The sequence below is a fragment of the Taeniopygia guttata genome, chromosome 4 (genome assembly GCF_048771995.1).
Source record: "Taeniopygia guttata chromosome 4, bTaeGut7.mat, whole genome shotgun sequence".
Taxonomy (NCBI): domain Eukaryota; kingdom Metazoa; phylum Chordata; class Aves; order Passeriformes; family Estrildidae; genus Taeniopygia; species Taeniopygia guttata.
The window spans coordinates 40,539,013-40,559,765 of NC_133028.1; the positions used below are offsets into that span (position 1 = coordinate 40,539,013).

The following is a 20,753-nucleotide window of genomic DNA, read 5'->3' on the forward strand; positions in this document are numbered from 1 at the left end:
GGTTTCTTGTAAGAAACAAAAATGCTAATAGACATAGAATGAAGATGCAAATATTATTTTTTAGAACCACTTTACAATAGGTATTCCCTATTATCATTATCAGGAAAAAAAAAACCTGAAAATTTGATGTAAAATGTAACACTTTAAAGAGGTGAGCTTTCTAGACTGATTTATTTTCCTGATTGCCAGGTATGATTACATGTAAATCACTCCATCTAGAGAGAGAAAATACTTTTTTGAAAGGTGGGTATGAAATTATTCCACCATATCCACAAGTCTGGATATGGCTCCTGTTATCAGTGAACTTTAGCAGGAAATTCCTAGATGCAAACCTCCTTTGTCAGTCCTGATAAGAACTTTTGCCTGCCATATAGCTCCTGTAAAGAAGTGCTATTTAAATAAGGCTAGGGTTTAACCAGAAGGCACCAACTTTCCATTTAATGCAAAAGTCAAATGTAGAATTCAGAATGGCACATTAGTCTCAAACCCTTTTAACATTTAAGTCAGTGCTGTACATTAATTACACTGCAGCATAAAATACTCCAACATATTTGTTGGTGATCAAAAGTCACTGAATAGATCTCCTGTTAGTTTACATTCCATTATAAGCTGGTCCTCCTCCACCTTCAGGTACCACCCAATTAATGTTCTGACTTGGGTCTTTAATATCACATGTTTTGCAGTGGACACAGTTCTGAGCATTTATCTGCAGCCTTGATCCTTCTCCCGTTTCCAGAGGAACATACTCATAGACCCCTGCAAAGACAAGAAGGGAGCTATCACTTTGCTGGACTTCCCCCTGCATCTATATTCTACTTACCAGCAAGTGTAACAAGGGAAGTATATTACGAATATGACTTAATTCCCTTCTAACATGTTTAACAGTTATTTCATCACAAAAGTACTGCTAACATGTTTTAAAACTTTCAACTGAACCCCCTTCTGGGAGGAAAATTGGGATAGAATGCTTGAAGTAAGTAGGAGGCCAGGTGGCCCCTTCCTACTTAGTCTTTCATTTTGCAGAAACAGCTGACACACACATTTTAGTTACCTACCTGCTGGACAGAATCTTTGCTCTGGTCCGTCGAATACAGCCAGATTCCTGCTCACAGGGATGCTGTCATCTTTGAGAGTTAAATGAGGGGGCTGGTCATGTTCATGGTTTGTACCACTTAAAGCCACAGAGGACAGGAGATCAAAACTGATTTTTCCATCGGGCTTTGGGTATTCAATAGGAGTGCAGTCTTTGGCTGGCTTGAGCTGAGCAAAATCTGGTCCTAAATATATTTTTAATAAATTTCAGTATAGAATTACTATAACTTGCAGTTACTCAAGAAAAATTTAACTAAGCTGTTTTAACCTCCCCTGTCACAAGAATGAGGTACTTCATAAAAGGTAGCCTTTTTCATGAGACAAATATCTATACCAAGTTATACTAAGCAGTGTTTTAATGCCTTAATTTACATTGTGTGGTAGCTGATATGACAATCTGCTTCAGTGTTTTATCATCCATTTCTTTTGTACACTTTAAGGCCTCACGACTGAACCAGATGTGCACTAGCTGAAACTATGATCAGAAAAGACTGACATATACATTTAGAATAATCTTCAGGAGATAATGAAATTACCTGGATGTTTTAATGTCCACGGTTCCATTCCTCTCAGTAGCCAATAAAATATGCCTGTATATATCATTCCTCCATACACACCAAGTATGCTGTGGCAGGATGGTCGGATGTTTCTCACTGCATACAGCTCTTTCCAGACCCAAGAGTTTTTCAGGTTCTCTTCATATTCTTGCACATCAAGTCCTAAGACAGTACATTACTTGTTAGGTACCCACAGTACAACAAGACTATTCTTGAAATAATAAATGCTGAATAAAAGCAACTGCTAGCAATGAAATCAGCAAAATGAGAATTTCAGGACTGTAAGCTAGGAATATACTAGACAACATGTTTCAGCCTCTTGAATCAAGAGACCTGTTTTGTTGGCAGACATGTACTGTTCCTTTGTAGCCTCTATTAAATGAGCCACAAGCAGCATTAAATTGTCTCAAGCCTCAGCACAATATAATCAGACAGGTGGCTACATTAGCACCTCTGTGGGAAAGCAGATACTCGCTCACGGAATCTGAGTGCTGACCAGTCTATCCGTGATCCAAAGCCAGGTTTGCAATTCTAATGTCAAGTTCAAAAGCTTTTCCCAAAGAAGTTTTACAACCAAAGTCCCATTTCAGTAACTATGGCTATGGCCCAATGGATAATGCCAATGGCTAGATAATTTCTCCCTTTGTAATCAGCACATTCAAGAGATATATTTGACTGCAAACTTTTGATTGAAACTCTTTGATTGTATTCTTTATAAATACTACATTTCACACTTGACACATCTACCACAGTGTAGTTAAAAGTCAAGTAATTATCTTAATGTTTCTTCAAATGAAAATTATTTGAGAGGTTCCCTTTCACCATTCTCCATTACTACTGTAAAGGGATAAATGTTCTAAAGAATCAGTTCTAAGCCCTGTCTACATATGAAAAGCATGCTTCAATCCATATTTCCCATAAAGCCCATTATCCCTGCAAAGAGAGAAAAGTAGGCTTTAGTAGTCCAGTCTTCACAATACTGGAAAACAGCATATAAAACCTGTCCATAATCAAACAGGAGTGGCACACTACCCACCAACAGTGTTTATAGCTTCAGATGGATTCTAAGCATTTTAGCATGTCTAGGTGAAGTTTTAATTGTTCAGCACACCTTCTGTGTATGGTGCATTTCAGCTGAATGAGGCCTGAACCCACCAGTACAGAGAGATGATTTCTAAAATAATCATCATGTGGCACCTAGCTGTAGCGTCTTGTCTCTAGAGTGACTGAAATTCTAATTCTCTCTCTCTCCCTACAGACTTTATTAACAGATTTAAAGGGACAACTGAGGTGTAAACAAATCACTATACAAGGTGGTCAGGACGAGGTGATTACTACAATGTGCATGTATTATGTGTAAAATAAAATACATGTAGTCTCTAACTGAGACAACTAAAAGATTAACAGACAGAAAAAAGAACTGAACAAAAACAGGATCCTAACAACAGTAAGAACAAATTCGAAAAATCTCATGCTGTTTTGCTTCACTTAATCTATTCCTTTTTTTTTTTTCTTGTTTCGGCAGGCTTTCAGTAACTTTTCTGAATCATAAAGCACTACTTTTTATTGTGTTTGTAGGAACAAAACTATTCTTGTTTACTTATACAGAAAGCATAAGCTTACTTTTCAGATGGTCAATAGAGCTTCTAGCAGTAGGATCAATATTTATGAATAACAGCAAATATTAATTTCATAAATAATTTTACATTATCAATAGTAAATAAACATTTTTAACACACCCATTTCATGATTTATTAACATTGCCAACTAATTAATTCAGCCAGATTAATTAGTGCTGTTGGTGGTGGTTCTAAATGAACAGAAGGTAGTTACAACTCAAAATACAGTGATCTTACCTATTGTCTTTGATTGGAGATTTTCATTGATTAATCGACTAAAAATGGCTTCTGAAGCCAACATGCCACTTTTCATTGCAGTATGTGTTCCTTTGATCTTGGGAACATTCAAGAGTCCAGGACTGCAACCAATTAATAATCCACCTGGGAAGGTGAGTTTGGGTATTGACTGAAGGAAAAACAGAAAGAAAGGTTTTGTTCTTGTTTGTTTTTTTTTCCTGTTTGTTGAAGTGAAAATAACATTCTAGGAATTAAACTGGCATAAGGCTTAAGTGTCCCTTCCAGACTTGGCATGTACACCAGTTACTCCACTTACTCATGGAATTTGAGCATAGTATGCACATAGGAACACAGACACTGTACTTGTGCTGAGTATGAAAGTGGTATTTTCCTTATATCCTCTCTACAGCTGCCTTATCTGCAGCAAAACTCCAGTAGTGTCACCCACCAATATTGTTTTCCTCCTTCAAGCTCAAGTGAATTATTTAAAATAAAAAACCCAAACTCCCATTTGTTTCCCTGATTTCCACACAGTAAGTTGTACTTATCACACCTCACAGTGCTTTTTTCCACAAATCTTTTTCTGTGAAACTGCACAATGCTATCATGCCTGTCCCCCTCCTCCTTATTTTAGAAGTTGCTCACAGTGAACAAATACATTTTGGTGCAAAATCACCATCTTGCTCCCATTCTGTAAGCATAATGTCATAGAGTATGGTTAACTCACAAATTTAACACAGCCAAGATTATTTGCAAGTATCAGGTCAATAGTATTAATATACTATGTCATACACCTATATTAACTAAGGAATACATCAGCTACCAAGTTGATTAAAATTTTAACAGCTTCAAAATGCAGACTGATTGCAGAACTTTAAGCAGAAAGCTCTGATCAAAGCCTAAATCACAAACTGCTGAAGGTAAGTTTTGTCTTAACCTAGCATCCTGCTTTTATTAAAACTGTCTGAAAGAATTAATTTTGCAGTAACCTAAATACTAAGCAAGTAGTTTCATGAAAAATACAAGAAAAAATTTATCTCTTGGAATTTAAGGTAACCCAAACCAAAAGTTTTGTTTCTTCTGCTTGTTCAATTGTTACCCCTTTACTAGTCATGCAGGACTGCTTACTCTTGTATAGCAATCACTAAAAGAAAGTTAAATTACACAGCATTTCCTCTATGTTTTAGCAATTTGTTTAATCAGAACATAATGATTTGGTTCATAGGAAAGGTTATTCAGGCTGAAAACACAACTACAACATACTTTTCTGTGAAAATAAGTTTTAATTTCAGCTACATAACAGTATTTCAAAGGGATTAAGTATGTGGGATGTTCTCTCTTTTCTCAGAAAACAGCCATTCTGTGTTATCTGTTAGGATTCAATGGTGCAGCACTGACATAAGCATAGGAAAACTTCTTGACTGACTGAATTATAAACAAAGACGGTGATCAAGTACTTTTCTTCTGCAAACGCACATAATAGGCACATAGTGACCCATCATACTACTAATGAATAAATGAGATTAAAGATGAGTCATGTAACACAAAACGTAACACATAGCAGCTTTGGTAGTAATTCTCATTATTAATACTATGGCACTTGGTACCTGCTTTCACAGTCAGTGGAAGAAACACATCATGCTCCTGAGATACAGACACAAAACAAGACTGCTTTAGAGAAGGGGAGGCACCTGCTCCCTGCAGAGTGTCTCCTGCTGGCAGACAGGAAACCTCATGTTCTTCCTCCCCTTTAGCTCCAGATCAGGGCTTAAAATCTGTTAAGTCAGTCTAATATTTCACACTTAAATGGATTGTCAGTATAAAGGTTTTTCCCCGATATTCATAGTATACACTACTCAATAACTGTAACCCCTTTTTCTCCACAAAACTAAACATTTCAAAAGTTTTTGATAAAATAGAGGCAAAATAGAGGGTGCATGGGAATTTAGGTGCTTTGTTTTGCAATTTTAATAAATATAATAAATAGTAGCTACAGAAATTAGGTTACTAAACTCTGATCCTTCCTTCCACATACATTAAAAAACACATGCACTCTCTCTTCCCCTTCACTCTGTGCTAAAGATTGAAGATCATGGTCATTAGGTTATCTATAACAAAAAAGCTGAAGTCTATACACTTATTTGATGCAATTCTGTTACCAAAATCAAAAACTGGAGTTAAGGAATGACTTACATAAGAAAATATTCCTGGACTACAGTGATACAAATGAGTCAGACTGCTAGAGTTATTAATCAAAGCAACACATGCAAAAGAAGAGCTAATCTTAAAACTCTTCCTAAGTGAATCATCAATAAAGCTTTTTTTTACTGAAGCCATGTATTAAAAAAAGTCTTTTAGAAGCGTGACTTCATGATCACCTAAACAAATCTATCTACAGGAAATTAAAAAAACCAACAAAGCAAAATATCCTTTTACATTAGGAACAATGGAAAGTAAGGGACATATTGATTTAAATCCAGCAAAGATGTCCAAAGATGAGGCAGAGATGTGCAAGATCTGTAGTTCTACTGTGTAACTTAGCACAATGTCTGTAAGTGACTTAAAAAATACCATATTTTTTTCAGCTATTATTTCAGCAAAGCTACTCAGGCTTTGAGTATAAAGAGGGTGCAACTAAAGTCACACTCTGGCTACTTCACCAAAGCCAGAAATTCAATCACTATGTGTGATAGAGCAACCAGTGCACAGGGTGGAAAAAGAAGCCACTCGTGCATAAAAATCTAGATTAAAACATCTTGGTATTTTTCATGGTATCTGTGCTAATAATGGAGTGGCAATGGTTTTTGAAATAAGCCAGTAATACAGCTGTGTTACAATGTGATATGACATACTTCCACTGCAGAGTGGACAAAATCAACGCTCAGATTGATTAAATGTGCAGCATGGGTGTAATCAAGAAGTTGCTTCCTGAGCCCACATGACTCACTGCCAGGAATGCACACGGGTCAAAGCCTAACTCCACATGACTGTGACAAGAGTGAAGCTATGATGAAACTCCGCTTGTATTGCAAAACTGTGTGAAGCCATGTTTATACTAACAAGAGGTTCAAAAAGGAAAGGCAAAGTAGTCAGAGGGCAGAGAGCAATGGCCCCACATACAGGCTGCAGATCACGAACACTCAGGCTAGCTTTAAGGTCCAAACTGAAAGGAGCATCTGGAAGACGGATCTGGAAGACGAGAAGCTAACAGGTTGAATGTACTTTAAAACTGTTAAATGTAAACTCCAGACCACTTTTTGCAAGCTTTTCCAGCCTTTTCAACTAACCCTAGTCAGAAAGGTCAGTATTTAAAGGGAAATGTATTCATCAGAAAGTCTTGATGAATACATATTCAAACTTTTACCTTTTGCACTACTTAAGTTAACAAAATGAACAAAGTATTCCACCTCCCAAGAAAGCAGAAATTCAAAGCTGTGCATGAAAGAAACTCAAGGTATTCATATACTTGATAGGTAAAGACTTACCTGCCAAATTCAGGTAAATCAGCAATTTCAGCACCATCAGTGATTTAAGGCTCAAGCACTGAGACGGAGTTCTTTTTGCTGGGATAAATAAGTAATTTGGAAGACCTCACAGGAACAGATCAGTGGTATTACTCTGTCTTCGACAAGATATCAGGCAAACAAAAGATTGTCTGTGGCATCTTTGCTACTGAACATACTTGACTGCAATACAAATTGCACTTCACTGGCTGCTCATGGCTTGGACAAACACTCTGCTGGGTAAAAAACTCTCTGGATGTCTGGGCTCAGAGAGCGTTGCTGAATGGAGTTACATCCACTTGGCAGCCAGTCACTAGTGGGGTTCCCCAGGGCTCAGGACTGGGGCCAGACCTGGTTAATATCTTTCATCAATGACCTGGACAAGGAGATTGAGTTCACCCTCAGTCAGTCTGCAGGCAGCACAAAGATGGGTGGGAATGTTGATCTGCTCCAGAGGGATCTGGACAGCATGGATCTATGAACCAAGGCTGATTATACTGACATCCAGTAAGGCAAAGTGCTGTGTCCTGTCCTTGGGTTACAACAGCTTCATGCAGTGCCTTAGGCTTGGGGCAGGGTGACTGGAAAACTGCCCAACAAAAAGGACACAGGGAGTCCTGCCAGCTTAACATGAGCCCAAGCAGCCAAGAAGGCCAGAGCATCCTAGCTTGGATCACAAATAGTGTGGCCAGCAGGACCAGGGCAGTGATTATTCCCCTGTAGTCAGCACTGGTGATGCTCTATCTTGAATCCTTTGTCCAGTTTTGGGCCCCTCACAAGACATTGAAATGCTGAAGTGTGTCTAGAGAAGGGCAATGGAGTTTACAAAGGGCCTGGAACTCTGGTCTTATGAGGAGCAGCTGAGGGAGGTGGGGGTGTTTAACCTAGAGGAAAAGAAGGCTCAGGGGGGACCTTATTGCTCTCTACAACCACCTGAACAGAGGGTGCACTGAGGTGAGGGTTGTTTCTTCTCCCAAGTAACAAGTGACAGGAAGAGATGAAAGGGGTTCAAGTTGTGTCAGAGGTTTAGATTGGATATTAGGAAAAATATCTTCATGGGAAGGGCTGTCAAGCACTTGCACAAGCTGCCCAGCGAAGTGGTTGAGCTGCCCTGCCTAGATAAGACATATAGATGTGGCACTTAGGGACATGATTTAGTGGTGGACTTGGCAGTGGTGGACTAGTTATTGGATTAAATTATGTAAATGGTCTTTTCCAATCTAAATGTTTCTTTGATTCTGTATTTCATTTAGAAAGTAAAATGAGTATGTCAGAAGATTTTCAGTATGACACAGCCTAAGACTAGCAAACTTCAGCAGCCAGTACCCAGCAAGACAAGAAGCTTTTTCTGTCCAGTAAAACATTTGGTATAGCATGCAACCCAAGTCTACAGCATTAAATACATGGCCATAGAGAACTCAAATATAAAACCTTTGTGAAAAAAATTACCTGGATACCACCTTCATTTAATGCTCTGGCACCGTAGGCAATTCGTGTTCCACCCTCCAAAGTAGGCTGTACACTAGGATGGTGCTTCCACCTCTGAAATTCCCTAAATGGATTCAAATAGGGATTTTGATAATCTAAACCAACCTTAAAAAAAGAAAAAAGTGCACATTAATAAAAATAAGGTATGAAATTTCAAAAAAAATTTGAAATTAAAGCAATTGCATATTACCACATCAAGTCTTTAAATCTATTTTATACTAAAGCAACCTCAGGATCTTTCTACTTAAACTACTGCCAAAAATATATTCTATTAATGGTACAGCAGAAGCAAATCCAAAAATTTGCTGCTACAAGTCTGCTCTTGTCCCCATCTGAAATATGGAAAACATTTAATTTCATTGTAACCTCCTTTCAGCTGTCTTTGGTATAAAAATGATTAAATTAAGCATGATTTAATGGGTGGGATAAGCAGAAAAACCTGTTTAAATTTGTATTTCATACCTCTGCCCAAAAAAGCTGAAAAAAGAGGTAAACAAATATTTTTTGATTGTTATGTCCTTGTGCTCTCATACTTTAAACAGTTCTTCAAATTGTTTAGTAGTCAATTATAATATCCAATTAGGTGAGCCATTGGGAGCACAGGGGAGCAGTGATGAAACCAGAAAATGGGGTAAAATAGATTGCCAATGGGCTGGATGCCCAGGATTCCTATACATTTGAGATTTTGACCAAATATATACTCAAGATACTCTTAAAAAGAATTCTCTTGCCAAATTTTTCTCTTTTGAGAAAGGGATTATTTCTGGTTCCTGGGAGCTTTATTGGAGATAAGTAACAAAATACATAATGAGTCAGCAGCAGTCAAGACTTTGGTATCTGTGGCAGATCACTGCTTTTAGAGCAGTGCTTGCATCTGCTCTGCTGACAAGACAAAATTAATGAACAAGTTCCAAAATAAGGGTAAAATAACCCTACTACAAGAATCATCTCAGACTAAAACAGATATAAAGCAAGTCCAAAGACAAAAAAGTGATTGTGTGTTCACACAGAAGTTGATTTTGTCTGCTCTGGAGAGAATATGAATGTTACTGGTTACCTACCATCCTCTGTGAGAATCAGAGCTCTCAGCCCATCTCAAATCAAACAGAATTTGAGAACCTACTGTATGTACTTATTAATTCCAATATTGGAAAACTGTACAGGACAAGTATGTGTGTCTGAGAAAGCTAATGAATTTTTTTTCAATGCTTCTTACAAAACAGTTAGACAAAAATAGAATTTTTCCACACACTTTGTAATCGTTCTGAAATCTAGAAGACAGAAGTGTCAGCTCAGTCCCATGCTGCTGAAAGTCCAATTTGTATGCTTGACTCTTACACCATCTGTGTTGAAGCACGTGCACAGGGTAAATAGTGAATTTTTCATTTTGAACTGTAGGTGATAGAGAATATTTCCAATCCTTGCTCCTCACATCACCTGGCTGCTAGAATGACACCAGACTATTTCTCGAGCTCTCACTGCTTCTGATAAAGTGGCAATAAGCAGGAAGAAGCTGCCTGTCCAATTCAGAAAGGCAGCTGCTAAAGAGGGCAAAGCCAACAGTGGTGGAGAATACCAGAAAGAAGGTGAAGAACTCAGAAATTAAAGGGATGCTAGTAGCATTGCAGTGCTTCCACTTTAGACACTTCTCTCAAAAAGTGGAGTTACACACAAGGTTGACATACTAATTAGGAAATGGAACTTTACAAAGGGCATGTGATTTAGATTTCCTAACTTACAAGAACTTTTTGAGCACACTTTTGATTAGTCATTTGGTTTTGCCATTACCAAAATTTGCTTGGTTTGCAAAGAAATTATGAATAAGTTTTCTAGTTGGTCTCAATAAAAGACACTGGATTAAAGACAGATTAATATAACAGGTTAGCCTTCCCTAGTATGGGCATAAGCACACTTAAGATTGAGAAAGGATTAAATTTGCTCTGTTCCTATTCTTGTATTTACATTTTCTCGTTAAAACAGAGAAAAGAAACTGCATAAAATGCAGATCAAACAACATGTAAGAATGAAAAAACTTCACTTACCACAAATCCAAGAGCAACTAAAGGCTCACGCTCATTCAAGTGATAAAGAAAGGATCCTCCATATGTATGTCTGTCTAATGGCCAGCCAACAGTATGTTCCACTCTTCCTGGTTTCCATTTACTTTTATCAATAGTCCATAACTGAAATAAGGATGGCAAAAAATTACTTCAGTAATGGCCTTTCAATAACATATTAAAAGACAAACACACAATTACATATTGTACTGATAGATACTGAATTTACTCCTATGGGCAATGCAAAAATTCATACAGCAAAATACCAACTGTTCAGTATAGTTAGTTGGATTACCATTGTTTTCCCAATACCTCTCTTTAAATGCTGTGTATCAGAAAATGTGACTGAGACTCCAGTACTACACCCAAAATTTTCATTCAACCACAAGATTCCTAATATTAGTGATTTTGACAGATACTTCTGCCACAGAATGCAATGCTTGTGTTGACCTTTCTCTTTGAAAGTATTATTTTTTCATATGATTCTATGAATTATCTTGTGAGTTTTTCAAGGTCAGGACAAAGCAATATGCCCACATTGATCTAAATATTTTCTGTCAAACAAATTGTCCCATCTCTGCTGTCTCCTACACGTTTTCAGTGCTCCACTGACCCACGGTAAACTCAGAGAAGCATTTTCACGTTTTCAGGACTGAGTCCATTTTCTGCTCATTTCACAAAAGATCTTTGCACCATGGAGGTACATGCCAGGCACAGTCTAATGACAGGAGGGCAGTTGAGCACCATAGATCAGCTCAAACATGGAGGGCACATCTACAATACTGTTCCAATTTAGATTAAAGAGGACATTTTTGAGCAGGACTTCTGATTCCTCGCACTTACTGTGTTTTGACTCATATCATACACCAGCGATGAACTGGATTCCTTCAATGTAAAACTAAAAGACAGAGTCCTAAAAGTCCATCTAAAGCATTCCAGACATGAAAGGGCACTCAGTCCATGGGACTAGATCACAGCTAGTCCAAAGCAAAAATAAACCTGAGGCGTGCATAGTACAGATAACAGCTCATCAGCACCAGCTACTTCAGATCCACTCCTTTTGGACTGCACCATTTGCTAAAGCACACAGTCTCATCTGGAAGCAAGGGAGCTCTACAGTAAAACACTTCTTTAATGACAATTTCAGTATTAGAAGATTATGTCATATTTACAGAGTGGATATCCTATACAGAGTGTAAACTAATAATTTAAGAAATATTTTGTAGCTCTAAGCACATATTAAAGTAATAAAGAATATGTTATAGTCAGAACTTGTAAACAGAATTGTTAAAATTATGCAAGTGGTACCTCTTTCAATCCAATGCCATAGCTCTGGGGTTGACAATTTTCCCTTAAATTGTATTTTTTGTACAGCTGTTTGGCTAGATGTCCATGACAACCTTCAGCAAAGACTGTGACTTTAGCATGGAGTTCCAAGCCTCTTTCAAATGTAGCCTGCAAAAATACAGCATTTCATCATCAGTTAGGTCTGTGCCACACCAAACTTACAGCAAGAAAATGGAGAGTAATAAAGTGATTTTACACTACTTGGTAACACAGTTCAGAAGCTACAGACCATTGCAAATTATGGCTCTAGTTTAGTTGTCTTTTCCACCTAACCATGATGCACCCCTGGCAAGTCTTGGAAGGGGATTCCAGCAGAGCAGCCCCACAGCAAATTTTACCTGTAACATCACACTTAATTTTTGCTCATTACAATAAAACATTATGTGTGTGTGCCCCACAGAGTAGACAGAACTACACACATGATTTAGACTAGACAGAACTACCATATCTGAAAAACCTGAATAATCCCTGCTCCCGAAAGGACCCACTACTTCAGAATAATGAAGTATACTCCAATCTGGCACGTTAAAACATACGATAAAATTAAACTAAATAAAATACAACTATAAAAAATTCTCATTAAAAATTCCAACAGAGATTGAGAATCAAGTAAGAGGAACTGGCATACTGCTGTATGAGTACATCACCTGCATCTGTGAGCACACTGAACAAGAATACAGATTACGTTTACAAATTTTTTATAATGAAAAAAAGCTTGACTTCAGTCAGAAAGTTTGATGTTGAAAAAGACAAGGAAAACAGTTTTGGATTAATTTCTCCAGCAGTACTCAATTAAACCATCTCAAGGTAAGCCAGCGTAGGTTCAAAATAAGCTTACTGCTTTAGTTTTCAATTGTTTCTTGGGCGCAATCTGCTTGTAACTTACAAATGAAAATATTCCCTCTAGCTGAGAATTACATTTAAACAGGAGTCACGGGATTCTGTGAATTTTTTTGTACTCTTTGAATTTCTGATTGTCAATATGAGCATGAATTAATTTTACAAAATACTAAACAAGGGTTACCTCTTGAATATATACTGTCCACTTTGAAGTAGCTTTATATAAAACAAATTAACTACAACTCCACATTGTAAATATTAGAAATTCAATTATTTGAAGCATTTCAGTAACATGACAGAGCTGTATTATATATTTAACAACCTTCTCCAGCATCTACACAAGAATCAGTGTGCAACTTGCTACAATGGTTTTTTTCCACTGTTATTTTTACTTGGTTGGTGCTGACTGCAAGGTGAAAATCTATTCATTAACCACAGTCTATCTGATTAGGCTCTGTATAAACATATTGAAGATACTCTTGCCTTGGAGGTTATACAAACTATACCTATTTACCTGAGCCTTTATGCACTGGAGGTAGTACCAGCTGACAAAACTGACAGCTAAAAAACTTGACTTGAGTGACAGTGCAGTAAAAAAAGCTGCAGTAGAGGCACACTCATTATGCACATGAAAGAAGTTACATGTTCCCCCAGAACAAATGGGGGGAAGAAAAAGAATCTAAGTTTTGAGGATTTTAAGAAATACACCTAAAATTGTTCCTTCCCATCTTAAAACAAACCCAAACTCCCAATGAAACTGCACATGTTACTTGTGCCACCTTCTGGACAAAGCAACAACAGATACACAATATTACACTGGAAAATTACATTACTCCTCCACTGGCTATATTCTCGCAAAACAAGAGTTTTTCTTCTCACTTCCTGCCTTAAATAGGGAAAAATAGCCCATGCTTTATGTGAAAGTGAATACCTCTTTGAAACTCTAGGAAACTAGAACACAACTTTATTAAAAACGAAAGTAAATGTTAAGAAAAGACTTGTACTCCTAATTTATGTAGTAAAATAATTCTGTGTGAAAGCTGCTCCAAGTAACTCTGAGATGCCACATTCTCCCAACATATTTTACAGGGAAACAGCACACTTAGGGCAGGTCCTGGATTCTACTGAAAGAACAAAAATCCAAGTTTGACACTTAGGGCAGGTAGTCACCTTCTAGATGCAGAAACATGACCAACCAGCATAAAGGTATAAAGTCTCAGTGTGTATCTTGCCCCAACATGATAGACAGACTGTCAGCAAGTGCAACTGCGGCTGTAAATATCAAGGAAACCAAACCAGCCAGAAGCACACTCTCTTACATGTTGCTAGTTACCAGATAGACTAAAGCCTCCTATTTCACCTTTGGACCTTTTTTCCAGGACTTCTTGGAGTTTTTTTCCCTTGTTTCCAGATTTCACATAAGCCAAAACACCCTTACATAATCTCCTTCAAGACAACTTTGCTGAAAAGGTTTTTTCTACTAATCTCAGAAGAATTTTACAATGTTCTGAGATGAGAGCTTTCACAGGCAATCAATCCAATCAAATAGAGAGGGAGGACAGGTACTGAATTTTACAACTTATGCTTCGGCAAGACTACTGATGGCAGTAGAAGCAGATGTATCACAATTTCCATAATTAGATCCTTAGTTATGGGGAAGATAAATACTTACTTTAGGTGCTCCATCCTTCTGAATGCCTACATCATTGGTTGCTATTCCTTTCACGCTACCATCTTCATGAAAAAGTACCTTTGGAAATATTTAAACAAAGAAACACAAAACATTGTAATGAAACTGTATTTTGAATCCATTTATTAAAAGTTCTAAAGCAGAACTTCTAAGCACTATGACTTAAATGGTCAAACATTATGTATTTAGATTAGATTAAATATTAAATATGAAGATTAAATATGATCCACTTGCACTTTGCTGGATCTGAGCCAGGGAATTTAGACAGAGAAACACAGTTTTCACAATACCTATCACTTAAAAGGAATGTTGCACATGTACAAATGATCATGACTGCACTGAAGGGGGTACCCAAGCCACTTTTCATAAACACACACTGATGTCATTAGTACCTCAGCTGCTGCATAGCCTGGATATATCTCAACACCCAAAGCTTCTGCTTGTTCACCTAGCCAACTCACAAGGTGGCCCAGACGTACTATGTAATTTCCATGATTAACCATCGGAAGTCCTAGGCAAAAGAAGACACACACAGATATAACACATCGGACACTAAGCAAAATAACCAAAGCTGCAAACAGTAGATGTCACATCTACAGCTACTACCTTCAAATTAATCTCATGTGTTATCAGAGCCATCAGCTACACAGAGTGTATCACTGTAACCTATTATATTCTACACACACTTGCTGCGCTACACGGAATTAAACTTCTTTTGATTCATGGAGAAGTTAATGGATTCATGGGCTTCATGGATTCATGAAGTCTCCAAAAAGACACAGAGGAAGTTGACTCTCTTCTCCCTCAGTAAACTTTACCTGGAAGAATTGGCACTGGAATTCTAGATGTCTCTGTTAAAATTCCAAACTTGTCTTCAGTCACAGGAGTATTAAGTGGAGCCTACAACGAATAAAATAAAGAAGTAGAGAGTTATGTTTTCTTCGCCAGTACAACACAAACAACAAAATCAAACAATCAAACTGGCAGTAGAGTACAGGTTTAGTATAGCACTTCTTTGGGAAGGTATCACAAGAGAGAAAATAAAGTACTTTATAATGCAGTAATCAGGAAAGAATCAACACAACTTCTGAGGTAAAAAAAAATACGGCTTTGCAAATAACATCTATTGTACACAGGCCTGTGCTACATCAATATTCTAGACCTTTTTAAAGATGGCAGTTCAACTTGCAGATTTATCACCATAAGGCAAACCAAAGAGCTGTTGGCTGAGTTCTTGCATCTCTCAGGTGATAGCAGGCAGCGGTCTGCAAGTCAGATGGCTGTTCTGGGACCTTCCTCCTACAATCATCTTAGGCCTTTGTTACACCACAGTATCTGCACAGAAGCCAGTCTACTCTGTGCCATTTCCAGGAAGAGCTATTGTACAGATCCAGCATATCTGTCACTGGTAAGGACCAAACATCCTGCTTGTACACAAGAGCTGGATTTTGCACAAAGGCAGCAAGTGCAGGGCACCCCAGGCTGCACCATTCAGATTGTGTATATGCAGTAGGACTGCTAGAGAAAAGAGCAAAGGCCACAGCATGTCTGTGTAGACAGAAAACATTTAGCATTGTTGAACTACAGGAAACATACTAAAAAGAAGGTACCCACTTTTGTTTTGTTCCATCGATGTATTTTAAAACAGTATTAATTACTAATGCTACCAGGTACTAACTCATACCAGAATCAGTCAGATATGAAGTTCATTACAATCTAGTAATGAACTTTGGTGTTGACATGCTCATACATACCCCTCGCTCTTTCCAGTCTGGAAAGAGTTCTTCTAAGGACCTTGGCTCGATACAAGCACCGGACAATGTATGTGCACCAATCTGAGAGGCCTTTTCCACCAGACAAACACGCAGTTCTTTGCTGTGCTCAGCAGCCAGCTGTTTGAGTCGAATGGCTGCAGAAAGGCCTGCAGGGCCTGCTCCAACAACGACAACATCAGCTTCTTCTGCAAATCTTTCCATGTTTACCCCTTCAATAGAAAAAATTGATAATAACATAAGCCAATCTCCAATTTCTTCCAGCCTCTCTCTCACTGAACTTAAACCCGCATGGTAAGAACAACTGAAAAAAACCAGCAGATACATACTGAATAGTACTAAATCTTATGATAATCACCAAACCAAAAGCTGCTTGTATATTTTCTTTATGAAAACAAGCATAAAGTTTCTTCTGATAATATTTTATAGCACTAAAGACACTCATTGTGAGATTGCAAGCAAAATTGTCATTTGAAATATTAGTACTGTATTTAAGCATAGAGAATTTCCATGAAGTGAAAAAACCAGCAACACATTTTACTGTATTTAAGACTCAGCAATGATTAATAATAATAAAGCATTTAAAGAATGCAATGTTTTACCTTCCCATCGTTTGTCTTTGTCCCGAGGATGAATTGTGTAATGTGTAGTTATGCGAGGCACAGAGGCAGTAGAGGCACATCGTGAGACACGCAGCGATAGAAGGCAATCTTTCTTTATCAACTTTAGAGCATGAAAGCACTGACGTGCTGCAAAAACCAGAAACAACTTTGTCAAATCAGTAGTTTTCCAAATTTTTCAAAATTTCAGAGACACAAGTAGTGCAACAAACATGACAGCTTCCACCCCTCCCAAAGGGCTACCAGGTGATGTAAAGATGAGGAACCATAAACACAGATTTTAAAATTCTCAGGTAAGGAGGATGCTGTGTAATTTTTTTTATCAGGGAAAAAAAAAAAAGCTTCCTCTTTAAGCATTCTTTACTCAGTACACAGGCCAGCCATGCACAGCTGACATAGGATAATATGCATCTATACACAGGTGCCAAACATATTTTAAGTTCTGATTTAATTTTGAACTTTAAAAGGCTTATTTCAGGCTGCATTAAAAATGACCAAGCAACAGTAGAAACAGGACATGCAAGTTTAGCTCTGACACCTCAACACATGATGCATCTAAAGTACACGCCATAGTCTGCAGTAAGAGCACAGACTTGAACCCAAGTATGCTTAGCCAAAGTTAGGAACAGTAGATACAGGTAACCATTACCTTTGCTGCAAATACAATAATTGTTGTGAGAACAAATTAGAATTTCTGTGTAAGGAAATGGATGAAAAATAAAGTCTCAAATTATCAAACCAGGACTCTTTTCAGAGGGCTATTACATGTCATCATTTCCCTCTTCTAGAAGCAAATAATAATGCATGTGATTGGTAATAAAAAATCCTAGCATGAAAACTAGTTATAGTTAAAAGGTCTGTGAATTAATGTACATTGACTAATAGTTTTCCTTCCTTAAAAAATTCTCTATTTTCAGGGATAAAGAAGACTAGTACCACATTTAAAGTGGCGTATTTCTGCAAAACTACGTAAGTAAAATCACCAGTGTGCTATGACTGAAATATTTAGTTGAGAATGGCAATTGGCAAGGTCAGCACAGGCATCTTGTGTCCTGGTGACAGGACAGAGGTCTCTAAATGCAAGGTAGCAAGTATTATCCATGTTGGCTCCTTAACAAGAATTTTGTACCTTAACCAATATAACATAAAAACTATTATCATATCACCTCATGAGTCTTAGTTATCCTTTACCTGCAACCAAGCAGGATCTGAGAACAAGTATTCTATAAGGTTGATAACAGCTACACTCATATATATATTACAAAACTTTAACTTAACTTTCAGGAATTTTTTTTTTATTTGACCATAACTGATGGTACTAAGAATCACACAGAATATATATATATATATATATATATATATAAAAAAAAAAATCAGTCAATTTGCACATATGCAAAAGAAGTGAAACTCTGCTCCCAACACCTCTGATAATAACAGAGGTGGGTGCAAACGCTGGACGGGCAGATTCTTCCCCAGCGAGCACACAGTGCCTGGGCCACGATGCTACTGAGAGCGCAGGGACTCGGAAAGCGATGGGAAACGCCTCCATGGCCAAGGAGAAACTTTGCGGCAGCTCTTCAGTAACAGCTGTCGGGATGCTGTCGCCACAACTACTTCCCAAGTAAGGACACTCGTGCCACTGCTTTAGTTCACCCTCTAAAGCAGGTGACTCCTCGCGTCGCTCAAAAATCCCGGCCATCTCTTTCGGCACGCCGCCGCAGGTGAACAGCCCGTGTCGGTAGCACAGAGCCGGGCCGCGGGCAGCGCTCACGCCAGCGCTGTCCTGCCGCCTCCGGGCGCACAGAGGCCCCGGGCAGGGGGAGCCACGGGCCCCCAGCCGGTCCCGCTCCGGCCCCGCGCCCGCCCGGACACCGGCGCGACCCAGCCGCGACCTTTGCTCCGCCTCGGCGCCGCGCCAGCCGCCGGCCCCACCCGCCGCACGAGCGGCCGTCCCAGCCCGGCCCTGCCCAGCGCGGGACGAGGCCCCAGGCCCAGGCCCTCCAGCCGGCCCCGGCGCGTTACCTCGGCCGGAGGACGGGCAGCGGCGGAGCAGCATCGCAGCGGCCCCGGGCACCTCTCGCTCCTGCGTCCGCCCCGCGCACACCCCGCCGGCTTCGGCCCTGCGGCGCCTGCGCGCCGGCCACGGCTCCGCCCCGTCCCGGCGGCAGGACTACAGCTCCCAGAGCCGCCCGCGGGGCGGTGCCGCGGCCGCTGCCGCCCCATCCGCGCTGCGGGCGGCGCTCGGCGGGAGCGGCCCGGGCGTGCCGTGGGCGGTGCTCGGCGGGAGGCGCGCCCGGCGGGAGAACCGAGCGGGACATGGCCGAGGCGGGGCCGCTGCCGCCCGCGGCGGTGCCCGAGGGATCGCCCGGCGCCCAGCTCCGCAGGGTCTGCGGCGGGAGCGAGGGGTCGCGGCCGCCGGAGCTGCCCGGCGGCGACACGCGGGAGCTGCTGGAGGAGGTGGAGCTGCAGATCGGCGATGTGAGTGCGGCGCGCTGCCCTCGGGCGGGCTCGGGGCCCCTCGGGGGCGCTGCCGGGCGCCGGCGACCCCCAACCTCTCTGCCGTCCCTCCAGGCCGCCTTCTCGCTGGCGAAGATCCTGGAGGCGACGTCGGCCGTGTCGGCCCAGGTGGAGGAGCTGGCCACGAGGTGCTCGGAGAACGCCCGGTTCCTCAGGACGTGGCGGGACCTGCTGAGGGAGGGCTACGAGTCCCTGAAGCCCAGCGGCTGACGCTGGCCCTGCCCGCCGAGCCCCCGCCCGGCCCGCACTGCGGCGGGGCTCCTTCCGACCGCTGCCTTTGGGGACCTCACGTGGAGTTTTGTGTTCCCCCCGAGCTCTTTCACAAATACTTGGGGGCTCTCGTATGGACGTTTTATGTTAGTCTACCGAATAAAAAAAAACTTTGTTTAGGGAATCAGTTTTGACTTTTAGATTCTTCGTTGAAGCTCAAGCGATGTTATACTCTCATTTTTATCTCTTTCGTGTTAGTGTGGTAGATACAAAGTTAGTATGTGTGCTACGTTCAGAACTCATTACTTGTAGGGAAGTGATAAAGAATTGTCAGCCCTCCTTTTTAAGAGCTGTCACCAGCAGAAACCCTGCCAACCCCAGAAAAACTTCAATTAACTTCAGTTCTTTGTTACACACACTTTTTCTTTATGTTGAGTATGGGATAATGCGGCAAGTTGTGCCTTATTTATGAGCTGTAGAAAAATTCTATATCCCAAGCTTTACTGTTTTTAGCAGTATTACAATGTATGTCTATAAAGCTGCAGATTCTTTTTTGCAAGATGTTTTATTACTACAATTTTACCCTACCTTTTGTTGTAATAAAGTGCCTTATCATGGACAATATATATCTGCAGGGTAGAAGTTTAGCAGCATTGTTTACTGATAGGATGAATTATTTTGAACTCTAAGTAAAAGCTTCTATTAGTTAGAATAGAATCTGTGACATGTATTCTCTCTTGTCGCTGGGAAGCACTTCAAAGCTTTTTCAGTATTTGGTCCTGTTTTTTATCTTTGCCTTAAGCAGTGACTAGTTTGATAGTCTAGAGCTTACAGTTAATAGAACCTTTTGGTCTGAAAGATGGCTGAGCTGTAATAAACAGCTGTCCTGACACTCCTGTACCTTTACCAGGCACTGAAAAAAAGTAATGCTGAGATGCAATGGCAGGCTGCAGGAGAATGTGACTCTGCCATGACTTGTTTTTACTTACAGGACTTTGAGGAAGACCCACTGTAGCTTGCTTATCAAAACAATAAAGAAGTTGCAAAAATTATGAAGTATCGACTATTATTGTGTTACTGATAGAAACAAAGGTGACAGTGAATATAACCATTATCACGTGGAGTGAAAACCAGGTAATGGCAAGGTCGGGGATTGTTGCACATCTCACCAAAGGCAGTTGCAGTCCTTGAGAGGGCTTGGCCC

At 40.0% G+C, this 20,753-nt stretch overlaps 2 protein-coding genes across 2 annotated transcripts; one reads left to right on the top strand and one right to left on the bottom strand.

Annotated features, from left to right (window-relative positions):
- Positions 1-39: 39 nt before the first annotated feature.
- On the bottom strand, positions 40-19,003 carry ETFDH (electron transfer flavoprotein dehydrogenase). The gene is made up of 13 exons (XM_012573432.5): positions 18,845-19,003; positions 16,805-16,951; positions 16,185-16,414; positions 15,249-15,330; positions 14,823-14,941; positions 14,413-14,490; positions 11,862-12,008; positions 10,539-10,679; positions 8,458-8,601; positions 3,506-3,674; positions 1,629-1,811; positions 1,056-1,277; positions 40-756 (listed from the first exon to the last, which is right to left on the bottom strand). Exons 1-13 carry the CDS (start codon positions 18,876-18,878, stop codon positions 593-595), a joined length of 1,860 nt encoding a protein of 619 aa, XP_012428886.2. The 5' UTR covers positions 18,879-19,003; the 3' UTR covers positions 40-592.
- Positions 19,004-19,024: 21 nt separating this feature from the next.
- On the top strand, positions 19,025-20,601 carry C4H4orf46 (chromosome 4 C4orf46 homolog). Its single transcript, XM_030271446.4, has 2 exons — positions 19,025-19,300; positions 19,394-20,601. Exons 1-2 carry the CDS (start codon positions 19,139-19,141, stop codon positions 19,547-19,549), a joined length of 318 nt encoding a protein of 105 aa, XP_030127306.1. The 5' UTR covers positions 19,025-19,138; the 3' UTR covers positions 19,550-20,601.
- The last annotated feature ends 152 nt before the right edge of the window (positions 20,602-20,753 follow it).

What these genes read in the sequence shown, in the direction of transcription:
- C4H4orf46 (XM_030271446.4), top strand. Translation starts at nt 19,139, where the DNA reads ATGGCCGAGGCGGGGCCGCTGCCGCCCGCGGCGGTGCCCGAGGGATCG. An exon ending in TGGAGCTGCAGATCGGCGAT is followed by an intron (nt 19,301 to 19,393) that starts GTGAGTGCGGCG and finishes CCGTCCCTCCAG; the next exon opens with GCCGCCTTCTCGCTGGCGAA.
- ETFDH (XM_012573432.5), bottom strand. Translation starts at nt 18,878, where the DNA reads ATGCTGCTCCGCCGCTGCCCGTCCTCCGGCCGAG. An exon ending in TAAATGAAGGTGGTATCCAG is followed by an intron (nt 3,675 to 8,457) that starts GTAATTTTTTTC and finishes TTTTTCCTTCAG; the next exon opens with TCAATACCCAAACTCACCTT. An exon ending in GCAAAGATTCTGTCCAGCAG is followed by an intron (nt 757 to 1,055) that starts GTAGGTAACTAA and finishes TTGTCTTTGCAG; the next exon opens with GGGTCTATGAGTATGTTCCT.